The following is a 16,488-nucleotide window of genomic DNA, read 5'->3' as shown; positions in this document are numbered from 1 at the left end:
TCAATTTCTTCGATAAAAAAAAAAAAAAAACTTTGATTAATAATACCGCACCTGAGTATGACTTCCAGCTCGGTCGTGTTCCACATCATAGGTCAAGACGATGTCCCCTGCTAATCCCAAGGGGCTAAAATTCAGCTGCTCATCCTCTGTTGGATTATAGCTGACCTGGGCCCTGTTGTTTCCTGGTCGATTGATGTCCGCGTCGATACTCTGGGGGGAGATGGAGTTCCTCCCCTCATACTGGGTCTGGATCTCACTGATACCTTGAGGTTCAGTCACGTACATGTCCACCGTCAGATCCTCCACAATCTAGTCATAGGTTCAAAGGTCAAAGTTTATCATTCTAAAGTTCATCACATGCAAACATGAAGCTCTTTCTTTGCTATTACTGCATCCTGCATTTCTACCTGAGATCTTGGATGAACTAGTGATAGGTCATAGGTCAACATTTCAAAGAATGATTTATATCGTAACAAGCATCAACTTACATTACCTCTACCTTCAAAACGTTTGTATTTTTTTTATAAACAGAAATTTTATGGGCTTGTACTTGACATACTCTTCAAAATCTACAGGAAAGCACTTTTGTAAATGAATTGTAGCAAATTTTTAGCATCCCAAACCATTGGGCCAAATCAAATTGATGTTGTAATATTACATTACAGGAAAAGCATTTAGAGTGAAGTGACCACCGAGCGACACTGTCCTAATTTGAAAATAATCCAACCTTCTTTTAATTGTCTGTCCTTTCTTTCTCATACCATGTCTTTACAAAAGTGACATATATTTGCATCGAAGATTTACTTCTTTCTTTGTTTTAAATGTCATTACCTCTCCCGGCCAAATATTAACTGCATGGCGATACTGGTTCTGTGACCTCTGAAGCAGTTCATCATACACAAGCTTAAAGATCACAGTCTGGCCGGGCTGGGAGCTGGGAATTCGCAGGTACAGCATATTCTTGGATGGATCCCTGAATAACAGAAGAGTAAACAACCATAACTGTTACATCCGTGACCTATTTTTGTATTTCAAATCAAATATGGCTAATAATACTGACAAACACTTGTTGTGTCAATGAGACGTTTGTGTTCTTACTCTGTGCACTTTGAACAAAATTTTTGTGAGACTGATGTTGGTTCAACTTCCTGAAAGTACCTCTGACCTGTCACATTTTATCCAACAATCAAGAAAAAACTCAATTGTGTTATGCTTCGCTTTCAGGTCAGGATAACATTAAAAACAGACGTCAATTTATCATGTCTGTGAACTGTTAAATGTGTTCAGTGTCAGTTTTACTTCATAAATACATTTGCGCAGTGATGATGAATGATTCATAACATTATTTATTATATCAAATGTCAAGTGTGTAGTGATTATTGTATATCAAAATTTATTTTCTATGTATATTTTGATAGTCTTATTGTTACTAATTTTCGGCTGTAATAGTTTAATATTTTAGTTTTATTGTATGCTGTCATATTTAATTGCTTTCGTCTTTAATTTCTGAATTTTATTGCTTTAATAATTATTGTGTATATATTTATTTTTGTAATTTTTAGGATGCAATATTTTTAGGCTGTAATATTTTTAAGCTGTAATAATTTTAAATTGTAATATTTTATGTGATTTTGTGAAGTGCATTGAGATCATTCTTTGATGTAAAGTGCTATATAAGAATAAATTATTATTATATTATTATTACACCAAAACACCTAATATTTGAGGTATCTGACGCATCTAGTCACTGTAGTACCTTCGAGTCTGAAGGCCAATGGTGTTCCCACTCTGACTTCTGGCAAAGGCGCTATTCCACCTGGAGTCACGCCTGTCCTGGACCACACCTCTGTATTCCACTCCGTCAATACGACTGCAAAGAGAAATGCCACAAAAATATAACTATTGTAACTTGGAGACAGTAACAGTGCAAAGAAGTGTACTTTATATAGAAACAAGAAGAGCTCAAACAAAAAGGACCATTTCTGTGTCTTGGGTGGTTGGGATGATGGGAGGGGGGAAGGGGAGGAGGAGGGGGCTGTGGGTTCAGCTTTCACTTCCTTCAACATTTGAGAGAGTGGTAAAATGTTGGGAGGGAGAAAGCTATATTTATATGTACAGAGGTCATTTATAATATATTTATATATTTTTAATATGTGGTGGTGGCTTAGTTGCAAGACCTCAAGATTGCTATTCTGAGGAAACTTGTAAGGAATTCAATACCATGCAAAAATTAACCTACACCTTAATCACCCTTAATGCTATGTGTTTCATGTTATATTCAACTACAAGCATGGGAACATAACAAAAGCCCTCCTGAGCATAGATGATATAAAGGGATCTGTGAGTCGTGGATGGAGTATAGGAGAGAGGAAAGGATTTATTAAATTGAAGCAAGATGGTAAGTTATTTACGATCAGAAATCGAGTTTAATGCTGCCAATTGGTAGATTGGCAGATTAAGGATTTGATTTACAAATATGTGGCCTGTTACCAATTGCCCTCTAGGAGATGAAGGGAATGAGTAGGTGAGTGGTGGGGGGGGGGGTGGGGGATGAGGAACAGTAAGGGAGGTCAGAAGTGAGGAACGGATACATAACTGGAGCACAAATTTGGGGGAGATTATATGCTACTTACACTGAGAAATCTGAGATGAATGCTGCGTTTGGTATTTGGTAAGAGAACTCCATGGGCTCTGGTTGGGTACCCCTGTTGGCAATGTGTGCCTCTACCTCCGTCTGGGCGTAACGTTCCGATATCTTGGACGAGATGTGCATTCGGAAGAGATCAATGAAACTCTGAGGGAGATGAAGAGGACGACAGAAGGATGAAGACAATAAATGTTGTAAGACTTCATGGACAAAGCCTTATTGAGTTAATGACAGTATAATATGTAGAGTGGAATGGGTTATTGATGAATGGTGCAGGCGACAAAAACAACAAAACTCCATATATATATGTGTAGGACCAATAAGTACCGACGAACGGTACACAAAACGGAAACAACATACCAAAATTTAATACAAACAGGTGGATAAAACTCAAAGAAAATTAGTAAGGAGTATTCCAGCATCTTGAAAATGTATTTAGTTACAGATTGACAATGTGAGGCAACTGCATCTTCATAAATGTCATAGGAGTGTGTACTAAACTATCTTCAACCAATAGTCCACTAATTGATGGCATCATAATACTATGGCATCAATGCATGAGCAAAACCTGCAGATGGTATTCAACGCTTGAAACACGTATTTCAAAGTTCTAATAAACCAAATTGAGGAATGTGAAGAATAGACGTATCTTCATGTGTTCTCCGTTAAACTTGACTATAATTCTGGCTTGTTTGTTTTAAGCTATGGAATTCATGTTACACCAGTTTTGGGGACAAAGTTAAAACGAGTACTGAACAACATTTGAAACACCCAAAGATTCCAAATTTTGGGACTAAAAGCACCTTGGAAACATGACTTGAAGAATAAACTTCTGAAGGGTGAAAAAATTTTGGTCATGAATGCAGCAACAATGGTATGACACTTGATTTATACTATGAAATGTTTATGAAAATTGACCAGCAAGGTTTTGAAACCTACATGTGTTCTTTCTATGCTGCTTGCCAATTTCAGAATTTAAACAAACAATTGAAAAATGTATTTTTCTTAGTATAATGATAGTTACAAATCATAAATGCTAAGTGCATTTGAATACATGCACAATTTCAGAGTTATCAGGTTGAAACACAGCTGCTGCAACCTTACCTCTTCCATGGGCAGAGATGGAATTGTAGGCTCTGGACTGGTGCACTCTGCGCCCCCGATTCCATAAGTGTCGCTGTCACCTCTGGTACCAAAGGACGGTCCAGCGATGTTCCAACCGTACCCCTGGGGGGCAGACCCACCGTTAGACGACAATCTACCACCTCCGCGATTTCCACCAGACTGGGGATCGGGATCTGACCCTAGCGTGACACGGTTGCCGTTTGAATCTAAGAGGGCCAAAGACATGAGGGGTGTCAGGAGGTTGTACCTTTCGGACAACTCCAACGACCTGTCGATGAGCACTCTGCGTTCGTCGGCGTCGTCGGCCAGTGCAAATCGTTTGAAGAGCTCGCTGAGAGTGAGGAAGGCCCAGGTGCGCTCTGGGAAGTCATCTGGCACATCCCCGCCACTCAGTGAGCTTGAGAATTGTTGCTATGGGAGGAACAGAAAAATAGGCATTTTATTAAGTTACTGTAGGTCGCCCCGGTGACTCCAGCAATATGTAAATATGTTATGTTGAGGGATTAATACCAACTGTGAGGTAGTTTATTATTTCACTTTACTAAGTCAAACTTGAAAGTATTGAACATGGGTGGCAACAGTAGCAGCTTCCAGGACATAATGCAATATGGACTTCCTCTGATTTCTAAACTTAAAATGAGTGAACTTTTTGAAGACCAAAAACCGAACAGTTGCCAGGTGCTGATGATGAAATCAAGGATATTTTTGTAGGAAAGACACTAGTGATTAACAATCTAAACCATTTAAAGGATGACTTCAGGAATAGAGTTTATTTCGATACCTTGGAGATCATTTAAACCACATATCGAGTTGTATTTTTTATCAATGCCACTTTTAATTTTTGAGAAATTACCCTTTGAACATCTCACGTACATCAATTTAAGTGGCTGGACTACATAGTCTAGCACACAATCTATAAGATCAGCTCCTCATGATGCAACACAAACCTCAATAGGGAAACATCATACTTTCAATACCTGAAATGACATGTTTACCTTACATTAGAAGATTGTCAAAGGCAATTGGTGTTGAATGTCACCCATGGATGGGTTGCTCTGCCAGTCATATTAATTTTTAAACAAATGTGTTTTATGGGTTGATTCATTAGAATTTACAATCCAATGGATTATCATTAACATTAATGCCTGCAATGAGGAACCGATGTCATTATCGATTCTGTCTCAAAGGAGCATTCCCGAGATTTAGCATATCTAAAGGTATAAATTTTGAACACAGGATTTAGCTATAGAAATAAAAGTACGACTCAAATTTTTATATCTTTTGGTTGGACTATGATATATCAAAACTATATTCTGACTCGAGCCATATTTTTAATCATAAATCAGAAGGTGACTCACTCCAAGGTTGACGTCTTCTTCGATGATGAATTGTCCGTCGGCTCCGTAGGCGTTGATCCTGATCGGCAGGATCTGTGAGGTGGAATCGATCAGACGGCCTGTGATCGAAATCTCCGATCCGTTAAAGTAAGCCGGGAAGGTGGTGCTGGAGACGCTAGACGGATCGACGTTGGAGAGATAATCCACCGATATGTCGTACAAGAGAGGGGTGGCCACCTCATCGTAGACACCCGTCAATTGGCCTGCAGCCGACGCATCCGCGTAGATCTTACGAGCCACGCCTTTATTCTGGAGGGCCAAACGGGCCAGGAAGTTGAAGTCTACATCGGCTCCAAATCCAAGGGTGACGATGGAGCACCTGTTTCTGTTCTTTCTCTTGCAATTGTTCTCGATCTGTCTGACGCTGGTGACTTCTCCGGTGGGCTTGCCATCGGTCAGGAGAAACAGAATGCAGATTGAGGGGTCGTTCTCGTCGACTTCCATGGATCCCGTTTGTTCCAGGAGATCGAGTCCCTCGAGAAGGGCACTGTTGATGTTAGTCGCTGGAATGAAAAACAGACAATAATTAAAAACGTATATTTTTTTTCTACCTACACCATGTAACATTCAATGCAACCAATCGGTAGATTTAGAAATTATGTTTGCCAGGGTGCAAGATGAATTTAGCTTCTCCATCATCAATTTTGCACTACCACTGCTGCTACATATTTAGGGAAGCATTGTAAGACGAGATTAAATCTGGTTATTTGACTCTTCATGTTATTTTATTTACATTACAAACTATTAAGACTGGATTTTGTACAATTTGAAGGAATATATATTCATTTGATTTTGCATCTTACCTTTCAGTGAAGTCAAACCAGCAACAAACTGCTTGGCATCACGGACCGCTCTTCGAGTGGCTCGGACCATCTGTCCTATCCTCCACTGGGCCACATTATCAGAGAACGGCAGAATGTTGAACGTATCTGTGATGCGAACTTCGTCCAGGATGGTCATCAGGGCCTCTTTAGTCTGGGCCAGCTTCAGACCGTACATGGATCCACTGACATCGATCACAAATGCAACGTTCTTTTTGATTGGTCGGTAACCAGTTGGAGAAAAGTAGTGTACGAAGACGTCCCCGGTAGACTGAAATATGACATAGGGACAGAACGTTGTGAATATAGAACATTAAAATAGTGTCCACAAGAAACCTGACACACATCAAAAGTTAGCATAACTATGATTATGAGAGTTTGATGCTCTAATACTGTTGATATATAGTAAATATTACACTCACTTTACACCATGTGGGGGGTAGGTAGTTGAGGGGTGGGGAGGCTTTGCGGATGTCAGCTGGTTCCTTGTGAGATCCAAACGCCTCATTTATAACAAAGTGAGTCATTAATTGATCTTTTGCTCTTTTTACATGATCCTACGTCCAAAACATCCATATTCATACATAATTTAAATTCAAGTCTGCCTTCAGCTTCAATAAAATTGAGAAGCAGAAACAGTACCATAAATCAAAAACATTGCCAAATGCTAATAAAGTAAATAAACAAGAAAACATCCATTATTCCAATGGAAGAATTCTTGCAAAAATAAGCGGTTAACATCAAACAAATTCCAGATGGGACAAAATCCAGTAATTTACCAGATTTGCTGTTTGGCAGGTAAGATGTCCAAAACTAGAGAGAACCTTTTCAATTTTTGGTCAAAAGGGAAATTTTTGGGTATTGGATATAACTGAAGAATGCAAGCAACTGCAAAGTCCGCAGAAATTGAAATCCTGCTGTAACGGATTCCTGCCTGTTAAAAACTTTTTTTTCTTCTCTCCGAACCAACTTTAATGCAAATTTAAAGACTAATGGTGAATATACAAATGCAATTTGGTTTATATATCTGTGCATGTCAGGATGAATTGGAGACCCAGTAATGACAAACACCAGGTGAATATGAAGGGGCAATATTACACATCTGATCAGATGTTTTTGTGTTATGGATGTTAAATTTAGCTTTGCTGAATATGAAAAGGTACACCCATGTCACCTGTACCAAAGATTTATAGTTATAAGTATCATATTTTGGTAAGGTTTTAAGACATCGTGTTTTGGTTGCCAAGTGGCAATAACACTTTACCAAACCTATCTGGTATTGCTCAAAATACCGATTGCAGTCAGTCAGTTACGACACCCTACAAGATCCTGCCACCGAACTTATCAATGATTTCATGCCTTAAAAAAAGCAATTTTGCTCAGATAATTTTGCCTATAAATTGTAATGACTATATAAGAATGAAAGGAAAAATTCTTATATATTTTGTCTTCTTTCCTTTCCTAACTCAGTTAGCCAAGCTTATGAACTTCACTATGACAAGACTTTATTATTACATAATATCAATACTTTACTGGGATAAAAAAAAACCATAGCTTTAATATCGAGCTTCATTTGAAAAGATATATTTGATCTGACAGACTTAACTTGTTATGATATCTCACTATCAGATCAGCAATATTGCCCTAAATATGCTAGGATGACAAAGAATGGTCACTCATGTTCAAACTTTTGTTACCCTACCCTTGGAACAATTTCCCACATTGAGTGATTTAATTGTCTACTTAACCTCCATTATTCCCCTCCCCCACCTTCATTTTCTGGGGAAATTTGGTTGGGTCACATGTACAAATCTTAACATTTGAAATTTATCAAATTAGAAACTTTTAAATATATATTTAGTAAAGCCAGATAAGAAACTTGCCATATAGTCCTGTTATAAGCTTACACATTGAAGTTTAGAATAGTCAATTCATTAGTGAATGCTAATGCTAGTATTATGTGATAGCAATTTGATTACATACTTATTTCAGTGCCCTGTAGTAATAACTGTAATACCTTCCACCTGGGGCTAGTTCACAGCAATCTAGAATAGTCTCTTTATTGTGAAGAGAGAAAAATACTTCAAGTACTTTGTGAGTTACTGAGTGGAGTGTAAACATATCAATGTGAGTACACTGTGGTAATTATCTAACTTCCATCTTGGACCATTCACAGCCATCTAGAATAGTTTCTTTATTAGGAAGAGTGAACACTACTTCAAGTGCTCTGTTAGTTACTGAGTGTAAACATACCAATGTAAGTGCACTGTGGTAATTATCTAACTTCCATCTTGGACCATTCACAGCTATCTAGAATAGTTTCTTTATTGTGAAGAGTGAACACTACTTCAAGTGCTTTGTGAGTTACTGCGTGTAAACATACCAATGTAAGTGCACTGTGATAATTATCGAACTTCCATCTTGGACTATTCACAACTATCCACAATAGTTTCTATATTATGAAGAGTGAACACCACTTCAAGTGCTGTGTGAGTTACTAAGTGTAAACATACAAATGTTAGTGCACTGTGGTAATTATCTAACTTCCATCTTGGACGATTCACAGCTATCTAGAATAGTTTCTTTATTAGGAAGAGTGAACACTACTTCAAGTGCTTTGTTAGTTACTGCGTGTAAACATACAAATGTAAGTGCACTGTGATAATTATCGAACTTCCATCTTGGACTATTCACAACTATCTACAATAGTTTCTATATTATGAAGAGTGAACACCACTTCAAGTGCTGTGTGAGTTACTAAGTGTAAACATACAAATGTTAGTGCACTGTGGTAATTTTTATCTAACTTCCATCTGGGACGATTCACAGCTATCTAGAATAGTCTTTTTATTGTGAACAGTGAACACTGCATTGGGGTTTTAGATTTTTTATGTGTTAATTCCATAAACACTGAATGCCAATGTATTTGTTATCTGAAAAGTTACCTCTTAACTTTAGACTATCAGTATGCTTTAATAAAGATAGTGATTCGACTCATTTCTTGAGTGGAGTTTATGACAGTGTTCTAGGAAAGGCAATTCATTGGTGCAAACTATTTCAAGAAAACTACTATTGAATGGATAGATTTGGGATTGGTTTTCACTAATAATTAAATTATGCAATGATAATTATCTGAATATCTAAAAGTCACTTCACCTGTGCAAAAATATCTCAATTTTAAAGTCACTTAGTTTATTATATCTGCCACTTAGTTTCATAGATATGTCCTACTATAATTAAAGTCCACTACTATATGTATATAATTTTAATGTAGGCTTAGTCACAGAACTGCTGATATAGTCACTTCATCAGTACAACTTATGTGAAAACCCTTCATTTTGTATAGGTTATTTGATTTCACATGAACTCTAACCTGCTTTTGTAGAAATGACTTAACTATGGTTGTTTGAATTCACTTGCACACTTATCTGCGCTTTAATACACTAAGTACTGATCTCAATGCCATACTGTGCACTATACTATAGAGAAGCCACTGCATCAATAACATATTAATCGCAGCTCTGTACCATAGTTTGTTTCATTTCAATTGCACACTAATCTGTGCTGCAGTAGATGACTCATATATATGTCATACTATACACAATAGTATGGAATTGTCACTTTATCAATAACCACCTATTTGCAGGGCTTTTCTATAGTTTTTTAGTTTCATTTGCATAAATTGCGAGCAGTAAATACATGGTGTGGCAAAACATCATTGTGTAGACCTATCCTCATGACTTTTGTTTCTTGGTTGCTGCCCTCGCTGTGCTAAGCAGCCGTGCAGGTCATTCTCAAGCAAACACAGGCATCAAAGCTACCTGAATGTAAGTGAGTATACTTGAGTGTGAGAGGATTTGGTGAAGGTGTATAAACAACTCTGACTGACAAGAATAAATTAGTTGATGAGCTAGCTCAAAAGGACTGGAAAGAGTGGAAGAAAAACCTTGAACTATGGCTGATTACACATAAAAAATATTTGAGAGAAATGACAGTTGAACAGTTGTTGTGGCCATTCATCTTGTGTACAAATCATCAGTTTGTTTTCTCTCACAGTTTACAAAATATTCTCTAACATTTTTCTCTCTGAAAAGCTGAATTAGCCTTAATTTTGATTTCCCAGATTTCCACTAGACATTAAAGACACTGCAGGATGGTCAATGAACAACGTCAATATTTTATTATGTATCAGACAAATAGAATTCCCAGCCACGCCGACACTTGCAGGCCATGCCATCAATTAACAATCATGCCTCCCATGTCAGATAGCTTGACCTAAGAGTTAATCCTCCCAGTCAAGGGAGATATAAAGGCAACAGTCCTTTTGAACTAACTCCTATCAAAGTTAGATGCTTTTACCAGCATGCGGTATGCTACCTCACTGAACGTTCTCGTATCCTGGAAAAATTGATACAAAACAAAGCATTTTATGAAAGGAGGAGGAATAAAAGGGGAAGCAGCCAAGATAACATAGAAAACAAGCTGTGGGAGGTGACATTATAATGACACCCGAGGTGAACGATCCCGAACCATGTCCATTGTGATGCAATGAGCTTGCCATTAGCAGCAACCGATAAAACCTACGCACCATTGATCCAAAGTCGACAAGAACAGGCTTTACCTGCAAGTTAGAAACAATAGTTATTCCACAGTGGCTGTTGCTCAAAATATCAAAGTTTATGGGACCTCGTCTGAACTAGACTCATATGTTAGCACAAATTTGCTACAATTTTGAGAGAATATGGAGTGCTCAATTCTTTCCCCTTAAGGTTCCTAAGATTTCAAAATTTGAAACGGTTCCAGGCGAAAGTGAAACATATTAAAGCACTTTGGTCAAGACGAAGAAAGTGGTTAGCAATGCACACAAAGAAGGTGGTTATAAGAAATGTAGACATTTTAACTTCTAGAAAGGTGACGATGTAATGATGTTACACAGAAAGTATGACAACAATTCCCCCCAAAACCCCCCACCCCTCAAGAAATCAAACTTAATCCTGTGTCTGCATGGAACCAACCTCTCTGAATTAAATATCACAAGACAAAGTTTATTTGAATTAATGCAACAACTCTCCCTCCTAGGCCTCCCCCCCCCTGTCCTGTGGGGCACCAAAGAAAAAGTAGTTTTTTGTGCACTTTTACAAATCAAGATAAATTCTATTAAATGAATTAAAACAAACAGTAAACAATATGAATAATGTGCAACACTCCATGTTTAGTATTGCATGATGTGTATGAAGTGCAGCAACCTGCAGCCATCATGTACCTTGCTATGTACATAATTAATAAACAACACAAGCTGAACAAAAATCGATTGAGAAACAACAAAACCAACAAAACACAAATAGCATTTATTACATCTGTTATTTTTGTCATGCTAGTATGATGTGCATGTACCACCATCATCATGGTTACATGAGGTGTTGAACTAAGGCAGTTTTGAAACATCATTTCTTGAGTGGATAGGGGGTGGGGAGGGGGGAGGGGGGATGGGAAGAAAGTTTGTGCCATTTTGAACCTCAACAAATTTCTTAGATACCAATGAATTTTGTTTGACGACTTTTGAGTTACAGACTAAGTACAAAACCAGGGTGATCTCAAAAACCAATTATGAAAATTGGGAATGATTCTTAAAAAAAGAGGCCACTTTAAAACAAGACAATGGAGATATGGGTGTGTGTTAGAAATGGTCTGGAAAGTGAAAAGATCTTCGAAAGATAAACAATTTGTGAAAAGAGAACTATGCACAGAAGGTTTACAAATTTCTACCAAAGAAACATGAATGGTCTACTTATGAGGAAACAGCACCTCAACATTTGAGAACTTCTAAAAGATGGCATATTGTGACTACCAAAGATACATGTATAAGGAAACAGCACCTCCAAATTTGAGGCCAAATGTCCAACATCTCATTCTCCTCACCCCCTACCGTACAACTCCCAGCTCTGGCACACAATTACAACTTAATACTACTTCTTTGAGACAAATGAAGCTAACTTTTCTGAGACTTACCAAGACATAACCCACATCATAGGAATGTCTGACGTCATAACGGAGAATGAAGTCTCCATAGATACCCTTGTTGCCAGGGTAACGGTCCTGGGCTATGGTACTTGGCTCGTAGCTGAATGCAGCCGAGTTACGTTTGATGTTAGTCAGTTCATTCGACAGTGATGTAAACTCATCCGTACTCCTAGCAACTGTGAAAAAGAAAGTACGACCCAATTGCTCTTCTGATTTGTAATTCAGTTCATGGGTGAGAGGGGTCAGAGGAGTGGGTGACAGGGATGGCCTATGCACAAGAAATAGTGAACCTACCTATCGCACCTTCAAACCATTAAACACTCTTCATCAAGCTGCTTGTGTTACTAATGTAACTTGTTTCCAGCATCAAATATGCTTGCAACTTTATTCCTAGTTTGCGCATTAACCTAGGTCACATCCAACAATGCAAATTGTTGAGAAAAGTGCGTAGATTGCTTAAGGTATGTAACATACTTTAGTTTTTTAAACTGCACACAAATACTTACTTTAATCCAACCATACATGTAAATGTTTAGTACACTGCCTGGTTAACTTTTCATACAAAGATTGAGGCTAAAAGTTGATATGTTGTTAACTGTCGAATGTAATTATCATTTTTTCTTGCACCTTGTACCACTTGAGAAGACATTTGAGAGATTTTGTCGGGCTTGGGTGTGTGCATTCAGTGAGAGAAATACTATCATGAAAAACGACTACCTGCTTTACATTGAAAATGGACATCCTACACTTCTATCCTAAAACACAGAGTCAATGTAAGTTGAGGGAAGCTTAGATATCACAATAACTGTCATTACAGACAGAGATACCGCCAACATGGACCATTCAGCACATCTTCCTATGATGTAATAAAATGTTACAACGATACAGCCATATTGGCATCTTCTATCATCATCTATGTAACAGGTAGTGGAGTAGTAATGTTGTTTAGCTGAAACATGTTTCTAATGTCTGGCATATGAGTCTTCTTTTGTTTTATTTCATCCACAAATAACCTGTTCATGTCACATGAAATACCAACATGTTTCAAATGCATCGTGTCACATTGACATCTTGTCACTTTCGTTTAGGACCAAACAATGAGCTACAAGGCTTCCTGTAACTTGAAACTTGGTTGATGTGAAGCAGAGAGATTTGAAAACCTTCATGAACATTCCCAGGCAGGCAGGAGAAAGGTTTGTGATAAGGAACTAGCAACACATCTGTGACAATTTCTTCTCACGGGGAAAGGTCATGTACTGTACAAACTACAAAAAACTCCAGTGGAGTTTTGAACTCGAATTTGTGATGTGTGACATTAAGTTGTCAAGATGAAGATTTTGTGACAGTACAACAAGATTGCTGTGTCTTAGAAACTGAATCATTGTAAAACAATGAACATAACAGGGCCATGCTACACTATTAATAACTTCTCATTTTCCGGTACAAGCTATTATTAGGTAACAATACCTTCCTTTCATGTAAGAAGCAATGACATCCATGTGTTGTCAACAATGACAATCTTTGTCTTATAAAAGCAAGATAAAATTCCTTCACAAGCCATCAATTATGAATGGATCCCATGCATTAGCCCTGGAGCAGATTACAGTACATAAAAACCCTTGTAAACCCTAACTGGTTGGATTATTAATGGCACCCCAATGCTTACCTGTCTCCACTGAATATATTCAGTAAATGTTCTAAGCCTACCAAGAAACTGTATGGTAACACTATATAACTGCACCCCCACTGACCCTTATGTGGTTCAGTGTTAAAACATAACACAACATACCATATAGCTTATTTGTACATCTACAACTAGTTTGTCAACAAACATGATGAAACTCTTACAGGACTTTGGTAGAGCGACGTAGCCTGCGAAGGCCGCAGCAATGACCGAGGATGAGGTAGTCCGTGTGTCCAGGGCTGCTTCAATGCTACTGATTCCCTGAGGTTCAACAACTGAAGCTGTTATCATAAAGTCTTGAACAGTCTGCAGAGTAAGAAGGAAAGACAGGTGTAATGAAATCACTAAAGGCTCAGTGGAGGATGAGGATGAGGAGGATGAGGATGAGGATGAGGATGAGGATGAGGAGGAGGAGGAGGAGGAGGAGGAGGAGGAGGAGGAGGAGGAGGAGGAGGAGGAGGAGGAGGAGGAGGAGGAGGAGGAGGAGGAGGAGGAGGAGGAGGAGGAGGAGGAGGAGGAGGAGGAGGAGGAGGAGGAGGAGGGAAAGAAACAATCCACTATTCCAGCAAAACTTTGCATCTGTCCACTGGTACATTTCGGTATGTCTTTCTGTCAGACTGTTTGTCAGTTCCTTTATCCAGTAACTGCATGTTATGTACCAATGCCATCCAATTCTCACAAGCTTTCTGCTATGTTCATTGGTCTGTTGGTTCGTACGTTATTACTCCTCCACTCGGTCTATCTGCCAGACTGTGCTTTCTAAAGTAGCTACAGACCGTTTGCCAATTCCATCCAGTTGTCAAAACAATATGAGAAAATGTTTCATCTTACTTTACTTAGCACCCACCGAGAGCTCATTATGTCTTTGCGAATCACATTGCTAAAGTAGGCGGAGAAGGAGGGGGGGCCATGGAGATATTAATATCATTCAATCTGCACCCCTTTTTAACTTTCCAGTACCTCTCCAGATTCAAAATTACCTGTTCTGGCCTGATGCTGATGACTTGCGTGAACCAACCGCCAACTCGAGTCAGCACTTCCTGATATTCAACAATAAACGTAGCCTGACTTCTGGGGGCCATGTTTAGCTTGATTTGGAAGAGGTTCCTGGTCAGAGAACTAATCAGAAAAAGAAAGAGAATTATTCACTCAAAATTAATCTGTATGTATCATCTATTGCTGCAACTGTCAAAGCTTTTCTCAAAGATGAGATAAGACTCATCCACATATCCTATCAGGTCAAAGATGTGATGTTATTGTTATGCTCTCAAGGATATTGTGGATAAATATGGCAAATAGCAAAATGTATAAATTATTAAACCCTAGCTCAGTCTAAACAGAACTTCACTTTGGGTATTATAAAACATTATTCATTTCTCCTCAACTTCAGGAAAGGTTAACAAGTCATTCAGCATGAAATATCACTGTACCTTGCCGTCAGTCTTCCCGTCGTTGCCCCAACAGATGAAAATGTGAACGGATCATCCAGGAAGCACTGGTCTTCTGCCTCACCTGTGTACACCTGATCATCAACGATTCTAAAGCACAAAAAAAAAAAAATTAGAATTTACAATTACAAACTTTTGAGAAAAAACAGACATGGTAATGAATGAATCAATGTTCGTATGTACAGCAGAATAATTCAGCAGATAAATTATTTTTGAATAAAACATTTTGAAGAATTGGTTATGAAATGCAGTGGATTGCAGATATCGTGTCTATTTGGGCTACAAGTGAATATTTGCTAGCACAATATGAACATCATTAAATTTAAATGGTGGCCTTGTTTGTGTTGTAGGTGTATCAGAGGAGGGTGTATGTACAGGAGACATGGAAGGGAGGAAAGAAGTCTTGCAAAGTAAAATCTAACATATATAATGCACACAGGGTCACAAACTGTTCCTAATGATTAGCTGACTGATGATTCAAACTAAACATTCAAATGTTTTCTTGACAGTTATGAACCTTTCAATCATTCCTCACCCACATATTGTCAAAATAAACTAATGCTCCTCAAATCCCCAGACAACACCAAATCATATCATCCACATTTTAAGTATAACAAAATTGAAACATGAAGCTATGCAACAAGCAGTTTCAAGTATCTTTCTGGAATAACCATTGCTGCGAATTCTGCCAAAATCTTTCAACTGTTTTGTCCCCTTTTGTTTGGAAGTCTGGTTCAATGACCTTTGATGAGGGCATCTCAGCTAAAGCAAGCTTTGAGCGAGGAGCAAGAAAAACAAAAGTTCACCACAAAATTCTCCCTAACAACCACAAAAGTACAGAATTCTGACTAATCTCTTTGTAGCCAATGTAGTTACAGTTCTGCAGATATTGGATTGTAATTTACATAACAAGTAACTTTTATTTCTTTTCAAGTTTTTACTTTTGAAAAAATAAGTCATATAACAATTTTCAACTGCTGGAACAGTTACATATTTCCTTCTTATTATTTTTCTGGTTAAATTTCATTTTAAAGTACTTTTCCTTCTTTTAATGTTTGCACATTTTGTCTGTAATTAATTCTTTAAGTTTGGTTGAGCCTGGAGGCAAAAATAATGTTTTGCCCCCCCCAAACAACAACAAACCACCCTGCTCCAATCATTCATATCAAATTGATAAATATACTGTATGGTGCCAACTTTAAAACAAATATTAATATGGTGAATGTTTATAACATCCTTGTCTTGCAATCTTGTCTGCCATTTCTTGGTATTTGTGGCAAAAAGAACTTACAATCAACTTACAATCAACTTTGTGTCAAGTATAAACTTCAAGAAGCAGCATCAA

The 16,488-nt window shown here is 38.0% G+C and overlaps 1 protein-coding gene across 3 annotated transcripts in view; it reads right to left on the bottom strand.

Moving 5' to 3' along the window:
• LOC139961916 (uncharacterized) overlaps positions 1 to 16,488 on the bottom strand; it is a 48,593-nt gene that overhangs the window by 18,107 nt on the left and 13,998 nt on the right. The window contains exons 4-15 of one of the 3 annotated variants that reach the window (XM_071961601.1): positions 15,126 to 15,233; positions 14,676 to 14,814; positions 13,860 to 14,001; positions 12,000 to 12,187; positions 10,579 to 10,611; positions 5,973 to 6,261; positions 5,131 to 5,672; positions 3,752 to 4,183; positions 2,634 to 2,794; positions 1,757 to 1,870; positions 832 to 973; positions 52 to 309 (exon numbers count right to left, since the gene is read on the bottom strand). In XM_071961601.1, coding sequence (XP_071817702.1) covers positions 52 to 309; positions 832 to 973; positions 1,757 to 1,870; positions 2,634 to 2,794; positions 3,752 to 4,183; positions 5,131 to 5,672; positions 5,973 to 6,261; positions 10,579 to 10,611; positions 12,000 to 12,187; positions 13,860 to 14,001; positions 14,676 to 14,814; positions 15,126 to 15,233 — 2,548 coding nt within the window. Of the gene's footprint in view, positions 1 to 51; positions 310 to 831; positions 974 to 1,756; positions 1,871 to 2,633; positions 2,795 to 3,751; positions 4,184 to 5,130; positions 5,673 to 5,972; positions 6,262 to 10,349; positions 10,389 to 10,578; positions 10,612 to 11,999; positions 12,188 to 13,859; positions 14,002 to 14,675; positions 14,815 to 15,125; positions 15,234 to 16,488 lie in introns of all 3 variants that reach the window. The other 2 variants (XM_071961600.1, XM_071961602.1) reach the window with 2 other exon arrangements.

The sequence above is a fragment of the Apostichopus japonicus genome, chromosome 20 (genome assembly GCF_037975245.1).
Source record: "Apostichopus japonicus isolate 1M-3 chromosome 20, ASM3797524v1, whole genome shotgun sequence".
Classification (NCBI taxonomy): domain Eukaryota; kingdom Metazoa; phylum Echinodermata; class Holothuroidea; order Aspidochirotida; family Stichopodidae; genus Apostichopus; species Apostichopus japonicus.
Note: the sequence above shows the minus strand (reverse complement) of the source record. Positions and strands in the feature narration are given on the sequence as shown.